Below are 19,164 nucleotides of genomic sequence, written 5' to 3' on the forward strand. Positions count from 1 at the left end.
CACTTAATCCTTCACGCCGTATTCTTGGTTTCGAACGCTTTTGGCACTGTCGGGCGGCGGACGGCCACGTGGTGCGTTGCGTGAGGCTCCGCGCGTGAGCTGGAAAGATAGATCTGGCAGGGTTCCGCATTGAACTGTCAAGATCCCCCGTCCAACTCAGACGCGGAGCCACCGTAGCGTGAGGCGTGAGGTTCTGTTAACTGAAAAATAAAAAGGGCCGTTTAAGCTACGTGCCAGCGGAGTGTGACGGCGCGGCGCGCTATCACCGGGCGACGAGGCGCGGTTCGCTCGCCGATAAGAGCGGAGAGCTCCTCGCGCCCAGCTTACTTACCTTACTCGGTACTAATGTACATACTCACGCGGCCACCGAGTGCTCGTTACGCAACGCGCCAGTACAGGCGGCACAGGGCTGCACAAGACCAACTTTGCTACAGTGATGAACCACGTCAGCAAAAATGCGATGCAATGCTAAATATACTTTTGTTTGAAACTTGTGTGCTGATTAGATAGAGGAGCAGAGAGACCCGGTCCGGACGGCACTAGTTCCCGGAGCAGTCCCTGGTGGCGGCGAGGCGAGCACGCCGGACTCCGATAGAGAGCCGATCGATCGATGGGCCCATATTTATACACTCGATGATATCTCGCGATACGCTATCGGCGGCGCGAGGTAAGTCCGTCCACCATGATCGGCGATAAGCCCCCGCGCCGGGGATCGATCGCTGGCCGCGCTATCGGCGCGCAAACACTCCACTCCACCAATCGCTCGTGCGTCGATAAGCAGCGGCCGCGGCGGCCGGGCGCTCCGCACTCGTCCGAGGCCGTCGCCTCCGCCTCGCTATCTGCTTGCAACGGCTCCATCACAATGCGAGTTGTTTACCCTGGAGATACACGTTTATTACGTTATATCTCGTTCGCAATAGATAATTACACTGCTCTGCGCGAGCGTGCGTCGACTGATCGTCGTGGCTCGTGGGAGTCCAGGCCTTTATCTAGCCGTAATATTGTTTCAGAGAAAAACTTCCTCTCGTCAAACCTATGCAATTCACACGGCTCGAGTAGCCATCCTGATAAACTTTGTTCATGATCCAACAAGAGATCGATCCATCGTTAAAGGTCTTACAGCTCGATAATCTAAATTTATTCCGCCTCGGCCGGGGTCGGGCGCTCGGCGTGCAAAGTACACTAGCGTAAGTATTGCGATAGTACGTGGAAGAATTTCGACACGAAAGATAAGGCGAAGGCGCGTATCAAACGGTGTCATTTGATAAGGCAGCGCGGCTTTTTCTGGGACACTCATAGACAGGTGCGCCGGCGCTGCGCGGGATCGGCCTACGCCCTATACTTGGATCTACACACGCCCGTGTTAGCTCCAGGTGGCAATTAAAAAAAAATAATTCAGGTTGGGTTTGGGTTGGGTTGGGGAATTTCACATCTTTGGCGACCGAGCGTCTTCAAGGCCTCGTAGCACCTCGCCGTCGCAAGTTGCCAATTCATCACCACATCATTGCTGTATGTACTAGAGCACTTTGCGAGACGAATACTGTAAGCAAGCCGCTCTCTGAGGCGAGTCAATCTGCATAGCCCCGATGGGAGTGTTTGTCCAAAGTTTGGGCGCCGTGAGACGTCAGTTCTAAGTGAAAGCAATTCCGGCGTCTCGCGGGGAGATGTTGAGATCGGGGTAGGGCGAAGGAGTTGGCGCCGGGGCCGCGAGGGCGTGCGCGAGGGGGGCGCGAGGGGGCGCTGGGCGGGCGGCGGGGGCTCGCGACGCCCCGCGGCCGTGAACCGAGTCAGAAAGTTCCCGTATTGTGTTTACATTGAACTTTGTTATGTGGGTTAAAGTTAAACCGGAGTTCAGCAGCGTGTGTGGCGCCGATCGCAAACTTGCGGAACAACTTTGCCAAATCGATTTTCATCTTCTGTTTATCAAATGTTTCAAGGTCTGCAACTTGGGCCTCGGCCGAGTGCGTGTGTCGCGTACGTGCGCCGCGTGCGTGCGTGTGCCGCGTGCTTTTGCTTTGCTTCTTTTCATTCAAGTTGCACAGTCGACTGCTTCCTATCATCTCATTGGCTTATACCGTCTTATGACTGGAGAAAATGTTGGGATCGACCAATAGATACCCATTGCAAGGAGTGGGCGTCCCACAGAGCTCGGCTCGATTGCCGGTCTTGGTCTGCACGTATCAAGCGACATACCACGACCTTGGTTATGAACTAGCTGACTGTTACAATTTTATATTATGGAGCAAAGCGTGACAAATGAGAATGGTATGTTTTGCGTGCCTAGACTAGAGTAGGATGACTCGGAAATAGATGTTGAAAGTAATTGTTTCTTTTTATTTATCATAAATCACAGATTCGGCGAAGAGAACTATTTTTCCATAAAAGAAGTAAAGTACATTGTGTTGTCCGGGTGAGAGCTGATGGTACGCGCTGCTGCGTACAACAAATGAAATGCTGTACGACATCACGTCTATAGTGCGGCAAATCATTGGCCAGGAAGTGCTTCCAACAAAAACCAGTCTCCTGTCACACCACTGCCGCAGCTAAAACTCTTTGGAAAGGAGGCTACAATCAGTTCTGATTCTTCATGTACCGTAAGGATGCAGGACGTGTGCACGGTGTCGCTGAGAACGCGCGGGCGCGCAGCGGGTGCTGGGCTCGTGTTCAGCAAAGGAAATGAAGCAATTGTTTTTGTTTATAAGTCTACTTAAAACAACTACATCATTCTGCTCTCTGCTACCGTCTCATATAATTTGTCGTTATCAGTGAGGTCGAGAGATTCTTTTACGTGTGCCCTTGAGGCTGCTGGTCGTGTTGTTAACAGATGACTAAGCCAGTTTGTCATCGCTAACGACATAGTCACCATTAGAAGCATTAGCCTGTGACGCGCGACGACCAGCGTTAAACAGGAACCAAGAGAAGGTTTACATAAATATAGGTGCGGGCGGCAGTGGCATTTGCGACCGTCGGAAAAGACTTTGCGGGCCGTTTGTCGACCACGAATTTTCGTGGAAAAACAACGCGAAAGCGGGCGATATTGATAAAAAATCAACTAGCAGAATTCATGTATAAATCAAGGACATAAGACCATCTAATAATTCACAAATTTTATTTCTAAAAAGTTTACCTTCTATACCAAATAATGAAATTTCCAAAAAAGATTCTTTTAACATTAAAAAGCTTGGTTCTTCATTGTTCCGTCGAGGTAAGTAACTTAAATCCGCGTTTACGATGTAAATGTTATATATATATATATATTTTACTCTTCAAAAATACGTTATAGCTTTGTCTCTGCTGCAGCTGGCTGTGCAGCACACGAGGGACGCGCCGTGTGCTATAAGAATGTTTACCGGCATCAGCTATCTACTAAGTAAATGAAATCAATAACACGAACTTTGCTTATAATCAAACTACTTAAATAATGGTCTATTTGTATTTATATCGTATAAATAATTGCAGTGATTACTCTGTACAGACAACGTTTGAGCCGCGACAGAGCGGCAGTACAGCAGACTGAGACTTGCGACTAGGGTTCGATTCCCGCGACAAAATATTGAGATAATTTTAATCGCATTTATTGTATAGGATCGCCACTGCTCACACACAAGTTTCCAGAGGGTGGGCATCAGCGTCTTCTGCATACCATTATAACAGCTGCCAAGAGTGGCGATTATGGTATATCCCCGATAAATATCTTTAGGGGAGCCCGCAGCCTTCCAGTCAATTTTTAACAGAGCCTCACAACAAAAGGTCAAGTATTGCATGACCTGGATACCCAGAATCACGGTGGGCAATAATCGCTGAGTTAAGTTACATTATGCAATTAGAAAAATTGGCTTGTTGGTGTCCTTGTTGAACCCACGAGTCAGTGGTGCTCATGCCCGTTAGAAAAGGAAGCTCTTTATGAAAACCTCTGCAGAATATTCTGAACAGACCTGGGTTTACATATAATACTCAATGGTAGATGTCGTCGTTGTTGTCAACAGGTGTAATGTTAATAGAGCAACAGCGCGTGACGTCTTTGCTCTATCGTATTCCATTGTGTTGGATACTGCGCGCTGTGCAGGACATTATCACCAGGGCGCGTCATCCGGGATGACGTCACCGCAGTTTCGATCAACCAGCACCTTAGCTTCATAATTACGTTTTATTATTTACTAATGCTTATATAAACGAGACTTGACAAGGAGAACAGATGACCTTATTACAGTCATCAAAAAACTCGCATGTAAGCCGCTTCCAAACGATGATTTCGAAAGATATCTACGTCTTACGGCAGAAATGATGATGGTGAAATAGTTGATAGGAGCTGATGTTGCTGCGAGCATCAATCCTTGCATGGCTCGAATAAGGAAGTGTTAGCAGCAACTCTCGGACCATAGACCTTAGTAGGTTTAGCAGTGTCGAATATTGACCGAATATAATCCAACTTTTAACAACTTATTCGCTAACAAGTGAGTTTAGTGGACGTTTCGTTGGCTGGCACCGGCAGTGACTACCCCCCGCGAGCTGTAAATCTATCCAGGAAATTTTTAAAGTGATGTATTTTATTGGAAGGTTGTTAAATTTGACTCGCGCTCGGCCGCGGGGAAAACTGTGACGGGATACAGCATCTGATACCAAGTGACAACTGAAATACTCCTTCTCGAGTCGTATTCTTCATTGTTGTGATCCGTGATCTCTTCAGTTCAGTTTCTCCTTTACATGCAATCGACTGACTGTCTTTGATCTAGCGCAAAACGCTTCAACTGAATCATGGCTCTCTCTGGAGCGATGTCGCGTTGGCGAGCGCGTGGGCCCGGCCGCGGCAGACAATTCGCCCGTTTTGCGCGTGAACACTAATTAGCATTGTTCGGCGCGGCGCTCCCAAAAATAATGGCCCGCTTTTTGTCCGCCGCACGCGCCTGCATTGTGCTCCCGAGCGCTGCCTGCTTTTCCAATTATGTTTCACTATAGCGGAGCGCAACAACGAAAAACAGAAACAATTGCCTGTTTATTGTTGCAATGCTCCGGCGCGGGGCCGACGCTTTAATTACACTCGCGACGCGCACCGGCTGCCGCGCTCCGCGCCCAGGTGCGCCGGTGGAAGAAAACTTTTATACCAGAGAAGAAAACGCAGATAAATTATTAAAGAAACGAAGGTAATGCGTAGAATTACGTCACGCGCATGCGAATGTACGAATGCAAAACTAGGATTTTGTTAAGGCACATCATAAAAGACGTGCATCGGCCACGAACTGATGCCCTCGCAGCGTCCGAACCTGATTTAACTTAAACTTTTACTAAATAAAATCTCTGAAACAGAACTGGTTTAATAAGGTCTGCGCAAGTTACCCCGGTCTCCGTACGTAAAACAGTTATATGTGAGATTCCTACTTATTCAAATCTCTTCGGTTTTCATTTTCTGTGTTATTCAGGAACCTCTGGAACTACATTCATAATGCGTTGCAGTTACCCAAGTGCTGTGCCCTTAAAATCAATAGCCCCTCCCGCGCTATACGTTAGTGTTTGTTACTTCTAAGAACACGCAACTTGCTAAGCTAAGCGTAGCTACGAAAGTAGAAAGCTGCATTACATGTACGCGCAAACTGCAAAATGAGGTCATTTCAAAGATTTTCTAAATTTATCTTCGCTCTAGCCCAGGTTCCCGGCGACGTGTTTTTGGTCGCATTTGTTATCAAAATAAACGCATCGCCTCCGGCGGAGCACTAATTGAACTCCAGGACGCGTGTTATACGTTCTCAAAGTGCCTTCCAAAAGATTAAAAGCCGAGGAGACGTCGGGTGTTATATCAACGACACAAGTGCTTCTGAGTCCGCTTGACGTAAAGCGAGGATAAAGTTGTAGCCCATACACATTGCTGTTACTCTCGTTTCAGTCTAAATTCGTTCTTTTAGTATCTTTATCGAACAGAGATGTCGACGGCCGCACCTGGATCCGCGTGTCGACGTGCTTATCGGCCGCTTGATAAGTTTTCACGCGCCAGTATTGAGGTCATCGATAACTTAGTAAATGGTGTCGTGCGAAAGTTCGCTGCGGCCGCCGGCGACGCTCGCTGCGCGGGCGCTGCTGACCGCTCTTGCCCCAGACAACGGTCGACGTGACAAACGAAGCTGTCGCCTAACTTCAGCGCGCATGTGCAGCGCTGAAGCGCAGGCCTGTTGTACATGTTTATGAGTTACTCTCCGTTCAGCGGGCTGCACACTTTGCACTCACATAACAAACGTAAATAATTTTTAAACCTAATCAAGATTTGGTAATAAATATTTAGTTTTCAGTCCTAACCATAATAGTAAACCCAACTCAACCATAGTAGTGAAACTCGGGGTTTCCATGGCGAGCCCTGGCTTCGATCGCTTAATAATGAAATTGCATTTCATTCGATTGGGGGGCGCCGAGCTCGTAGATCGCTTCGGCTCGAGAGCTCCCACGGGGGAGCACGGCTTGCGAAGTCACTCGGCGATAATACCCGTTTGCCATTCCGGCGCGACCTCTTACTACCACTTCAAAAAGCGTTAGCGCTGGGGACAAGGTGTCGGGAAAACGACAGTAGCGCTTCTATCTAAAATAATCAGGGGTTAGTAACAGCGCTGAAATGATTGTTTTATTATGAAGTATCCCAATTGACGCAAAATATAGGTAGTACCAGCATGGTGTCGTCACACCACATTACCGATAAGAGATAACCGTAGTAAAATTTGTTTGTCAGGTTTATATCCAAACGGCGGGGCAGGTGGTGCTAGCCCAATTCTACAAGAACAACGCATCGGTGCTTCTCTTTGGTCCTGTTGAAAGTCTATGGAGGAATCTTAAGTCCAACTGTGGACGTTCTCCGGCTGGAATGATAACGATGAGAAACGGGGATCGGGATTGCTTATCACATTTACGCGTAACTCGGCTTCTGGGCTCAAAAGCTGTATATACCTAAGTCTATTAACTGGCGACATCACACTCGGATAAAAACCTGTAGAGCGATAGCACTGAAGCATTACGTAACTCCGCTGCGACCTGCAACTTTGTTATGACTTGCGTTTTCAAAACCTGAAAATAATCAGTTGGAACAATGACGCAGCCGGACGCTATCCGCGGGTGTTGTCGAGCGGGTTGTTGTTGCATGATGAAACCAGGAGATGTCCATGCGAGCCGCGGCGGTGCACGCGGCGCAGCTCGGAGGCTGCGGGGCGGGCCGGCGCGACGCGTGGCTGCGCGAGCGCGTGACGCGGCGCGGTTATCTCTATTTTTCCGTCGTATTTGTCGAAGGCCCGCGATAAAGATAAGTGGCAGCCGCGTTATCGCGCCGCAACACCGCGCCGCAGGAAGCCTCGCGCGGAATTACGAACTTAACAAACACGAATCAAATCGTAAACGTTGCCGGTTCCTCATCAGCAAATAGAATCCAAACAGTTGCAATCTGTTTTCGTAACTCACGATGATTTCCGTACAGCATAGTTTACTTAACGTAGGCAGCTCCTCTTAGGAGATTAGCGCCATGTCGCCAATCAAGCGGTGATCTAATATGGATTATATTATTCGGCGTGCTTTCAAATGTAGTTTTTCTTATCATTGATACACGTTTTCGCAAACGCGCGGCCGATAAACCTGTAGCCCGAGTTGGTTCAGTTTCGAACCGGATATGACTGCGTATATTCCGTGATGCAAATGGCCACATTATAAAGATAACGAATGTACGATATTCTACTTTTATAAATGCGTAAACTCTCGTGGAATATTGTACACTTTTATTTCGCATCCGCTGCACGAGTGAGACTAATCATGTAAAATTGTAAGAGTACGTTACAGTACGTGTCGCAAGCTACATGCGACTCAATATATTTTCATGTATACGTTGCATTTGTAGATTTACCCTAAAATAGATAACTCTATTGCCACGAAGATTATAGGTAAGATTTATAAGGTGTAATAGTACCCATTGTTCTCTGTTGACAACTCTGATAGATCGAGTAATAACTATCAGACTGATGTTAGAGATTCGGCAAATACAGCGCTATTTACAGTAAGGGTAAGGTTTAAGTACATGAGTTAAAAGCTCGTAAAATAAAAGAATATCAGTGAAATAAACTTGTTCAATACTAGAAAGACTAAAACAGTACATAATTATTCTTTCACAATACATAACAAATACAAAATAAATAATGTGTAAAGAAATTTGTGAAGATTGATTCTTAAAGTTTTGGTACAGCGTGTACAACTATCTAACGAGTTATTAAACAGCAGCAGGTGATTCATCTGCATTTAATGTAACAATTAATGGCAGATATATAAAAGGCTAATATTTTTCCTCCGACGAGACTTGTTCTTATTTGATGTTGGAATCTTTATTGGTGTACAAATATTTATACTCCAGGACAGAATGAATATTTGTTATGTGTATACTGTTTGTATGTATTACTTCAGTCAAATGAAATAAAAATACAATAAAAATTCGAAAAAAATGTTTTTATATACATTGATCATTTTTAATTGGAATTAAAAAGCAGTCAAAACAACTGGTTTGAGCAAACCAGTGTTAATATTTATTTGTGTAAATAACAGAGAACTGCTTTCAATTAATTAAAACTGTATACAAATGTAGCGACTATTTTTCCAATAAATTGACAAAGAAGCAACGATAATATAACAAGTAAACCAGTAAATTATAAAACATACCGAAGTTTATATTTTTGTCTAAAATTGTTAATATTTTTTTCTACACGAATTGAATCATCGTTGAAAAAATGTAGTTTTGCAGACTTAATTTTATAAAGAAAAGTAATATATATGATGAACATTGTTTTACATAACTACAGTATTACATAATACATGCAGATGCAGTGCAACAGGAAAAAATTGCGAAAATATGAATACGTTAAAGCTACAAAGAATAAAAAGAGCGAAGAAATTGTCTTGAAAGTAAAGTTTCAATGTTTTGAATATTTGTAATTTAACCGAGTAAGTTAACTTTACAAATGTTGTATTCATTAATCAAAAGTTTGGCGCAGTCTGTGCCTCGCCTGCCTTCTCCGCCCACCCTCTAGTCTGCTGCCATACCTACCTATCTATAACTAGTATATGTGTAAATATTTTAGGTCTCTCAAAATGATCGACTGTGAGCTGGTAACACTAGACTCTCTAAGGTCAATATTGACAAATGGCTGCTGTACGTCACTCTCTTTACGAATGAGCATAAACATCGTGGAGCGTTCACTTTACATGCATTTAAATAATGGAAACTATTTGCCGACTATGTTGTTCGACAAAATTTGTTAATAATTATATATTCGACGAAGAAAATGCGCTATTTTTACAAATGTCGTACTTGCCCATCAAGGTATGAAATACGTACAAAGTTTTGTTTAAATAAAAGGATGCATATTTTTTAAATAATTTGGTTGCGGCAGGTGCGGAGCGACGATCGGCTGCCGAAGAGAATTTGTGATAAATGTAGTTGCAAAGTCAATGACTTTTACCAATTTTGTAACGAAGCTATTGAAGTACAGGCGAGGTGAGATCTGTTTCAATTTTTTACATCGGTTTATGCACGAACTGCAGAGAAGCTTTTTATGAAATTTCGCATAATGTTTAGTAAACAACTTAAAATATATAATGTTGCTACGAAAGGTGCTTTAATTATTAAAAAATGATTTTTTTTAATTAACAAAATATCTTTTCATATTAATGTACTTTCTGCTTCGCTAACCTACATGAAAATCGATAGGCATTCTTACGTATATAAGTTTTCATTGAGATAAACAATTAGAAATACTTGTATAGAACTCTACATTCATCTGCAAGGATTAACAAATATGATTTTTTTTGTCAAGCCTAAACACTAAGCCTGTAACTGCTTAGTATGTAATTACAAATGACAACTATGTCTTGAGAGATTTCTTTATGGTTATTTCAGATTGCGTACTCTGTTAATAGCATCTGGTATCCCGCTTAGTGACTTGGAAACCTATCCTGTAAAGCAACCGTCACCTTCACCTCCCCCCACTACTTTTAATGTTAATCTTTACCATGACCAAGGAACGCAGACAGAACAGGACAAACCAATAGATTTACGAGAGACAATCACAGTGAAAAAGGAAGAAATAGTTGAGCCTTCCAATCCACCTTCACCTCCAGTTGCAGTAAAGACTGAAAATGATTTGTCAGACATTGAAAGTGTTGGAGCCACAAATGGTACATTCTCTGATGACAGTGAGGACTTGTCATTGCTTAATCTTAAAGAAATTAAAAGTAATGAAAATGGTTATGGCAACAATGATAATGGAGAATTTCAAACAAACAAAACAACAAAAAAGAGAAAAGGGAAGTTAAAAGTAGAGATACTAATAGACTCAATTCCAGAACCTGCAATTACTATGTTTACAACAAAGGAAAAGAAAATTAACTTAAAAACCAAAGAGGAGAAAGTAAAGAAAGAAGTAGATGATGATACAACAGAAGACGACTTGGACAATAAAAACAAGAAAAGAAAAAAGGATAAACCCCGTGATATGTACCGGTGCTGCAATTGTTCTGAGAAGTTCACTGGCAAGAGGGAAATCATCAGACATTACAAGTAAGTTTGTTGTTCAGAATTAAACTGTTTGTGCACTCATTGCAAAAGTGCAAACAGAAAATAAGACAATTACATTTGTTCGAGAAATATCTTTTTACTTTTACTGTGATTCACATGTTCAGTTTGTTCATTGTAAGTGCCAAAATGAAAAATAATGTACTCTTTTAACAAAAGATGTATCAATAACTATGACAATGTTTTTTTGTGTATATATATAGTATATAAAAGCTCACAAAACAAAGTACATAATGAACATTAATTTATATATGATTCTAAAATAGGCATTAGCCGACCATAGAATATAGTAAATATTATTATTTGTGTGTTACTAAATGTGTAAGTAGGAGGATCATTGCAACATGCTTGTAGCCCATTGAGTGCACTTGTGAACTGTTCCCGGTCTGTGGCTGCAGGTCACACGCGTCGCCCGTGTTGGACCGCAATGCGCCGATTGCTGCGCCCCCAGAGCCCGCCGCCTACCCTTTCAAATGTCCACGCTGCCAAAAGGTATTCAGTCAACTGCAGTCCAAAATTCAAATGAAGAATATGTGTAATCCTGAATGTTAGCACATTCACTTACTCATATTATTATCCACATAATACCTCACTCGAAGAACGCCAGCAGAGCTTAATAGAATAGAAACTAATATCTCAGATGTCAATCATGTATTAATCATTTAGAGTTATTTACTTGAATGCTACCAAAATTATTAATGCATAAATCAATAATTAGTTGAAGTGCTAAAGTCCTAAAAATAAATAACAATCAATGCAAAATGTAAAGTTGTTAGTTTTAAATTATTGCTAAAGGAAATTCGTAACTTCAGATTACATTGCAATCTAGAGTTAGATTGAGCTTTCATACAATGGCATCCTCTGACTTTAATCTATGGAGGTCCCAGATGTGGTTTGATCACCCAGAATTTTTTTTTTGAGATTACTCATCATATCTTTTATATAGTGGTAAAGCAATTTATTCCCAAGCTTCATTTTCACTTAAAATCCTTAACATTGCTGTAGGACATGTTTACAAGTTTTTGTTATATAAACTTTTAAAACTTATTATGTGATAATTCAAAGATATTTCATATGTGTACACTATAGTAATGATGTAAACAGAATTAAATGATAATGACCAGTCCTTAAAATAAATTACTTTTCACTAATGAACAAAGGCCTCCTCCACCTGGTGTCATTTCACTGCAACCCTGTATCGGGTACCACCTGCTACGGTTTTGATTTTCAACCCAACATCTATAAGGTTTGCTTCATTTTCTGTTCTTATTTGTGAACCAGTTAATTATTCGTTTCGTCCATTTTTCACATCCTTTGTGTGGGCAGTCCGACTCTACATAAGCTTTTTGATCGTTTTTATAATGTTCTATATTCTGGTTAAGATTTTAATGAAGTTAATTCTTATTCTAATAGACTGTCTTTTCCCTAGTATACTGTTTTTATAGAGTTCTCACACTTTTGGAGCTGTATGTAGTGGGTGTTTGTAAGAGCCCTAAGTTTTCACCTGATAATTATATTGGTTTCACTGTTTTTTTACAATTTTCTTCAGACCATTTTTTTACCAATCATTTCTAATTTCTTTTGCGGTAGTATGTAGGTATTAACATAATGTGATTCTTATTGACAATTTCTTGTTACCTATTTATTATAACTTTACATTATTCAACAATATCTGCTGGCCCTCACTTTGTGATGAGGGGATTGCCAATTCATCTGCGAATCTTAAATGTGTTTTCATTGTTAATGAACAGGCTGCATTTTCTTAATCTTACTGACAAAAGATCTCCTTCAGAACTACTGAAATGGTCAAATGTGAGGTGTTCACCTTGTCAGACATCTCTTTATATTCTTATTAAGAAGGGTAAGGACCCTTCTTTTCTAATTTAATTTTGGCTTTTCTGTTATCATAAGTAATTTTACTAAATCTAAGTGTGTTCAATTCCTTTGTTTTAGAATGCTTATTCTACTCAAGACTATGTAAATGTTTTATTAATGTTGTTTCTATTCCCTTAACGTGTTAAAGTACAATGGCCGGCGTTGTCCGACGGTGATGGTGTTCTTGGTTGTGTAATTTCACTATGTAGTGCTTCATTCGAAAGGTGTCTGGGAATTCGTTTGAGGTGTTTATTTAGTATGATAAGCTCGTTGGTAATATTGTCTGCTGGTGGAGCTTTATCTTTCCTTGAATATTGCGTAGCTTGGTTTATCTCTTTAGAGGTTGAATCCTGGTAGGCTTGTTGCTTGTGTAGTTCTTTTCATTCATGTAGTATTGTAAAGAAGTTAGTAGATGTGTTCATAATTTCTGGGCGAATTTTTTCACGTTTTGATTATTGTTCTTTAAATGTAGTGTTGAGCTCCAATTTGTGTCTCTGGTGGTTATTTCTCGTGTGTTTTAATTTTCTTCCTGATCCAGGCTATTGCTGTGTGTTGCTGCCTATGGTGCTTGACTTGTCAGGGTTTGATGTTAGTTTAGCAGTGGTGGTAGTGATGTTCTATTGTTACGAGGAGTTTGCAGATCCTGATTCTTCACCTTTCCTTTTTTACGGGTGGTTATTACTGTGTTTCTTCCCTAATAGTTTATCGTGTTTTATGACTGCTGTGTTTCTCTTTTTCGTTTCTTTTAATTGTAACAGTAGCTGCTTTCTCGTTGGTAACACTGCTTGAAATCTTTGGAGTCGTTTGCATGTTTCGCATACATGTATTCCTTAAAGAAGTTTGTCCTTATTATATATCATTAACTCATATATTAATATAATATAAAAGCATTCAATATAATATTAGTATAAATTATAAATAGCACATATAATAATATAAAAGTATTACATTTGTCACAAACATTCATTTTGACTAATTTTTGAAATTACGGATAGTTTGTAACTCTTGTAGCTTTAAGTCTAAGTATCGGAGCAAAATCTGACTGGTTTCTATCAAATTGTGACCTCACGACGTACTTGAATAACAATATGAATAAAGGAACAAATAGTCTTGTGCCAAGAAATATTCAGGTTTAGTGACGAGTGTGTATGCATTTCATTCCTTCAGTTCAGCGGTAGAAAGACTCGCCTTAAGTGATTGTGTAATAATCTCATTGTGTAATATTTCATTATGTAGAGAGTAGGGTCCTGATGTCACGAGGTGACGTGATCTAAGTTGGCTTCCGGTGATATTGATCAGAGAATCCAATCTGAAATTAGCCGCATAGCCATTAGGTTCATGCTAACACATTCCACGCCGTGCGGGGCGTATACGACCCCCGCTGCACTTTCCGTTCAGGCCATTTGCAGCTCTCATTGAAAAATAAATGAATTGTAGGCCCGAATATAGATAACATCTCATCACACGTGCGCTTACGTAAAGCATATTAAAATTTATAACTTTTTCCCGCTAATTATAGCTTTGCAGTATTGAAAAAGTGTAAAGTGTACGTCTTAACCTTTTAAGTGCCATGAGGACCGCCGGCTACCTCACGATACCCAACAATAGGTGCCATGAGGGCCGCCGGCTACCTCACAATTTTTCATCTGTACATCTAAGGAATATTATTTTTTTCCGACCCTCCGGTAATTATTAGCTTCATTAGGCACCTAGCAACTGGATCACGGGATGGTATACGATTTGCAGCATGTTTTAGAACCTATCATGTTTTCTGTGTTACAAAAACGTGACCCGCCGGCGACCTCATGGCACACCGAGTACTCTGTTGCCTTTAAGTGCCATGAAGGTCGCCGGCGGTCTCAGTACATAATGATATACATGATGTGATATATTCAATCGTAGAATGTAAAGATTCCAAATTTTCACATAAGGAAAGCCTACACTTGATATTTCCATTTGGCACCTGGGTAAGGCATGGCCAAAACAGCTTGGCAGTTAGAAGGTTAAACGACTCTTTTTTTAATTTTTAAAGTGTGGGTCGTATACGGCCCCCGTGGCCTGAATGGAAAATCTTCAAAAATTGCCGCGGCACGGAACTTGTTAAATAACTTGGTACAAATGAGCCCTTGCATTAAGCATAAGGCTCGTTGCCCGCGGCGACTTTTTATAGCGATGCTGTCGGCTGAGTCGCAGGCGTGAGCGTGCAGCTAGCGACTATTGATGGGACACGCGGCGGCGATACTGCAACGCTGCAAAAAGTCGCCGCGGACGAGGGGCCTAAGTAATAGCGGAAACAAAAACACTGCTTCAAGTGTAATAGTATTAGTTGAGTAGCGACAGTATGAGAGACGGAGCTTGGGCTAAACCGGTGTCACGGCTTAAATCTAGAAGTTATCGCTGAGCAGAGCTGTTAATAGCGTGCGTGCCAACCTAACCCGGTCTGTTGTTGGCAGATGTTGCAGGCGGGCGAGTGGCCGACGCATTGGCGGCGTCACTGGGAGCGCGACCGCCAGCCATTCCGCTGCCGCCTCTGCGAAAAGACCTTCCGCGGCTCCTACCAGCTGTTCCGGCACGGTAAGCGACCACCGCTCGGCGCAGACATCAACGCCTGCTGTTTGTTGCTTCTACTGATGGTTCGCGTTAACAATGTTGTCAATCATTATTTTCCCTCGGACCGATCAAGTCGCTCCTAATTATAAAGTCAAGTGATCAGTTGAAGGCGACAGCGCATAATGATGATTAACCGTATACTTAGTGCGCAGGGCTATAGGTGAGTTTCACCAAAAATATCACTCTCTGTTTTCCAACGGGAATTGTCAGTATATTTGTCCCGGCACTATCTAACGCTGTTTGGTGATCGTCTAGGTCTGAGCCACGAGTCGGACGTGGTGGAGCTGGCCGACAAGCGGTTCGTGTGCGACCTGTGCCCCGAGAGCTTCGTGTACATGCGGTGAGTGCGCGGGGCGGGTCGCGGTGTGCTCACGCACCGAGCCACGCGCGGTGCAGCTGTGAGACTCCCGTGTGTGCGCAGGTGCATGCTGTCGCACCGCGCGCTGGTGCACCCGGAGGCGGCGGTGCGGACTGCGGCGCTGCGCTGCCGGCTGTGCGCGCGCCAGTTCGCGCACACCAACTCGCTGCGCCGGCACCTGCGCTCGCACACGGGCGAGCGCAACTTCCTGTGCAACGTGTGCGGCAAGGCGCTCTCCTCCGCCGAGCACCTCAAGTACCACATTCGCATTCACACGGGCGACAAGCCCAACGTGTGCAACACCTGCGGCAAGGGCTTTGCCAAGAAGTGCAACCTGACGCTGCACGAGCGCGTGCACTCGGGCGAGAAGCCGCACGTGTGCTCGCACTGCGGCAAGGCCTTCAGCCAGCGCTCCACGCTCATCATCCACGAGCGCTACCACAGCGGCGCGCGGCCCTACGTCTGCGACGTCTGCGGCCGCGGCTTCGTCTCGCGCGGCCTGCTCACCATGCACGTCAAGAGCCGCTGCTACGCGCCCGAATAGGTACCCCGCCGCCCACCTGACTACCGCCGTCGAGCCTGAGCTTTAAGTTTTAAGTTGCATGATGACATGGCGCAAGAGCTCAGGTCATTGCATGTTACGCTGGTTTACATTAGGCGCAGCCGTCATTCTCGTGATGCCGCACACAAGTGGTCACCATAACAATTCCAAAATGGATAATTGTGTATTCTTACAATTGCTTCTGCATCAAAGTGGTCCAGAAGCTAACATGCTTAACATGCAGTCACCTCGAGTCCAAAGTCAGTATGACAACAACGGCGATCCTTTCTTGTCGTGTCTATGACAGAAAAGCAGTCCTTGCACCACCATTCTCATAGTTCACCATTTCTTTACAAAATTTTATTCAGTAAAGGCAGTGGTCCACTGTTTACTTTTTTTTCGAAACTATTTCGGTGAACGAAAAACGAATTACTATTATGTTTTTGTAACTTCTCGTAAGATGGCGCTGGATGCACAGGAGCCGGGCGCACACTAGCGCCACTCGCGGGTGCGGCGGCGGCTGCAGTTGGCTTCTGAAGGAATAAACTTATAGCAACGAAACGAAAAATATTGCATCTCCGCTCCTGCGAGTGCGGCTGCACCACGGAATACTCGCACTGATGTGTCTCGTGATCATTTCTGCTGTGTCGAGCGTTAAATCCGTTCGACGAACACGCAGCACCACCGAACATTTACTGTGGTTTTATTCGTGCAGTCGATGTATTGTTGTGAACTGTAAAACATGAGTCTTACGAACTGTGCAGCGCGTCGCTGTGCGCGGCGGTGTGCAGCTGTCGCGCCAGGCGCCTGGGGCTGCGGTGCGCGGGGAGCGTCTGTTCTCACTCTTTTGCACTGATGTTTTTTTTTATTATAAAATTGTTTGTGTTTATATTTATTAGCCGGTGCCGATCCTTGGGGGAGGTCTGTGTCTGTGTGTGTCGGCTGACGTGACGCTGACGCCCGGAATAAACTGTAACGTGTGTCGTTCCGAAACACGTTTAAAGTTTCTTTTTACTGCCGATACATATCGTCTTAGATAGTATTTTTTATTAAAATAATGATATCAATCTGCCAATAACAATTATTTGCTGTTCTAACGTCGGTTTTGAAGTACATAGCATCTATGTATTGTTATTATTTAGATTCAAAGTAATGATGTTTCCGTCGTGCGTTCAGAAAGTTTATTAGCTACTTAGTGTACGTCAACGCGACACGTGCTGTCGTTCAATGAGTAAACTCCGTATTGTGACTTACTATTGGACTTGGTTGTGGACTGTGCCGCACCAGCCCCACCAGCCCCGCCGCGGTATAACAACACACCACAATTGGGCGCAGCTCCGCGCGCGCGCTCTACCTCACGTCTTTACGTTACTTTGCTGTGACATATGATCGAATATATTTTTTTAACCTTAAGATCTATTATATGTATGCACCCGCGTGTAAATTCCAATTGTATTTAAGTTAATTTTTTAATAAAATTGTGTACTTTTTAATATTGTTTGGTGGATAAAATTTGAAATTGAGTTCCTGGAAATATCATGTTTTTTGTCCTTTGTGAGTGGACCTCTAGCGCTGCGTCGCTCCGGGGACTTGACAACTAATAAAAAAATTCACTGCATCTGGTCTTTTATTTTTTCCACCAATGCTTGGCTACACTAAGGTTGCTGAGCAGGTGGCGCACACAAGGAAGGTGAAGATTGATTCGTGTCCTGGGGATCACGATCCTGGACAATGAGAACAACGATGTCAGAAAAAGATTAATTTATTTTACTGTACTAAAAAAGTCTCAATTTGAGCATATATAAGAAATTTTTACATCACTACGCATTTCGTAATTTTTGTTAAATAAAATTATTGAAAAGAGGTCGATAATTTTCTATCGGGTTTGATAAATGAACAATAAATCCATTGTCTCAGCGGTTGTGCGGCATGCGGCGCCGTCTGGACTGAACCACGTGCCAATGACGTTAATGTCGGCAGGAAAACAATGTTCTTGCTAAAAGTGCCACAAGCCAACAAGTAGCCCCGAAGCCTTCACTAGCTGCCAACCAGTGCAGCGCATGTAGCTGCAGACGAGAACAATGAAACTGGCTGCACGAACTGAGTCATTGGCGGTTACTAGCTGGTTTCGTGGTTGTTTATAACACTCCGGCTCTACAGTGCAAGCTGCACACGATCGAACTAAATGTTAACCCGCGGAGCCCGACGATGGCGAGTCTTGGTCGAAGTCTTTCCTTTGCACCTTCGTCTTGTTGAATACACGACTCGCCTTCAACGACATCGCCGCACCCATCGACGCACGAAATCCTTTATAATATAATATTATTCTCGCAGGTGTAGAAATGGACATGTCATTTTGTCAACACAAGCTTTCGGTCTGGAATAGTTATACAGTTCACTTCGCACAACAGTATTTCATTGCAGCATAGAGAACTTCTCGTCTTCTAAAACATCTAAGGCAGAGGTGAGCAACAACTGGCCCGCGTATCTTTAAACATGCCTATGCGGTCCGCCAAGTATGTCGGACATTGAATTTATTTTATAGATAATCCCTCATCAATATATTGTTATAAAATTACTTGTAATAAAATGCTATTACATATTAAACCGAAACAAATAATCAAGAATAACCATCGACTGAGGGAGGCACGATTAGAGCTGCATACCTGTAGCTACCTCACTAATTCGAGCCTTACATCAATCAACTTGTATCGAAAAAACTGTGCCAAACTTCTCATTACAAATTGCAAATAATTTAGTATTTCTTTTCTTTTCCTTTTATTTTACCTTTTTGAATTAAAATTTGTACGTGAAATCTCTTTTTTAACTTCATGTTTTTTATTGTAATGTCTATTTCAAATAAAGTTTTGTAAATAATTGATAAGTACGTTATGTGCACACCGCCGAAAAAATTTAAAATTTAAATTGGCCATTGATTGAAAAGGTTGCTCACTCCTGATCTGAGGTTACCAGGCGTTTGCTAAACCTCAACAAGCGTCTAATTCAAACGCGTGTACAAGCACTTGATAAGCTCCGCGTTGGTTTGCAAGCGCTTGTAATCAGACGAAGTGTCGTTTTGGTCGCAGCCCGAAGGCAGCTCGCGTTCACAGAACACCTTACGCGTTCGCGCGCGGACGGTGACGTCGGATTCACACAATCGGCGACGCGGTTCCGACATCTCAATATAATTCGTACAAAGCT

The 19,164-nt window shown here is 43.1% G+C and overlaps 1 protein-coding gene across 1 annotated transcript; it reads left to right on the forward strand.

Annotated features, from left to right (window-relative positions):
- Nucleotides 1-9,164: 9,164 nt before the first annotated feature.
- LOC137925296 (zinc finger protein 286A-like) lies at nucleotides 9,165-16,512 on the forward strand. Its single transcript, XM_068768727.1, has 8 exons — nucleotides 9,165-9,328; nucleotides 9,399-9,502; nucleotides 9,905-10,564; nucleotides 10,978-11,071; nucleotides 14,908-15,028; nucleotides 15,320-15,404; nucleotides 15,486-15,966; nucleotides 16,424-16,512. Exons 1-7 carry the CDS (start codon nucleotides 9,224-9,226, stop codon nucleotides 15,964-15,966), a joined length of 1,650 nt encoding a protein of 549 aa, XP_068624828.1. The 5' UTR covers nucleotides 9,165-9,223; the 3' UTR covers nucleotides 16,424-16,512.
- Nucleotides 16,513-19,164: the final 2,652 nt, after the last annotated feature.

The sequence above is a fragment of the Battus philenor genome, unplaced genomic scaffold (genome assembly GCF_028537555.1).
Source record: "Battus philenor isolate CCGP_79_NKW_IND1 unplaced genomic scaffold, ilBatPhil1.0.hap1 SCAF_26, whole genome shotgun sequence".
NCBI classification, from domain to species: Eukaryota; Metazoa; Arthropoda; class Insecta; order Lepidoptera; family Papilionidae; genus Battus; species Battus philenor.

Coding starts and splice junctions, on each gene's coding strand:
- LOC137925296 (XM_068768727.1), top strand. CDS start 9,224: ATGGAAACTATTTGCCGACTATGTTGTTCGACAAAATTTGTTAATAAT. Junction 9,329..9,398: donor TGTCGTACTTGCCCATCAAG/GTATGAAATACG, acceptor TGGTTGCGGCAG/GTGCGGAGCGACGATCGGCT. Junction 15,405..15,485: donor GAGAGCTTCGTGTACATGCG/GTGAGTGCGCGG, acceptor GTGTGTGCGCAG/GTGCATGCTGTCGCACCGCG.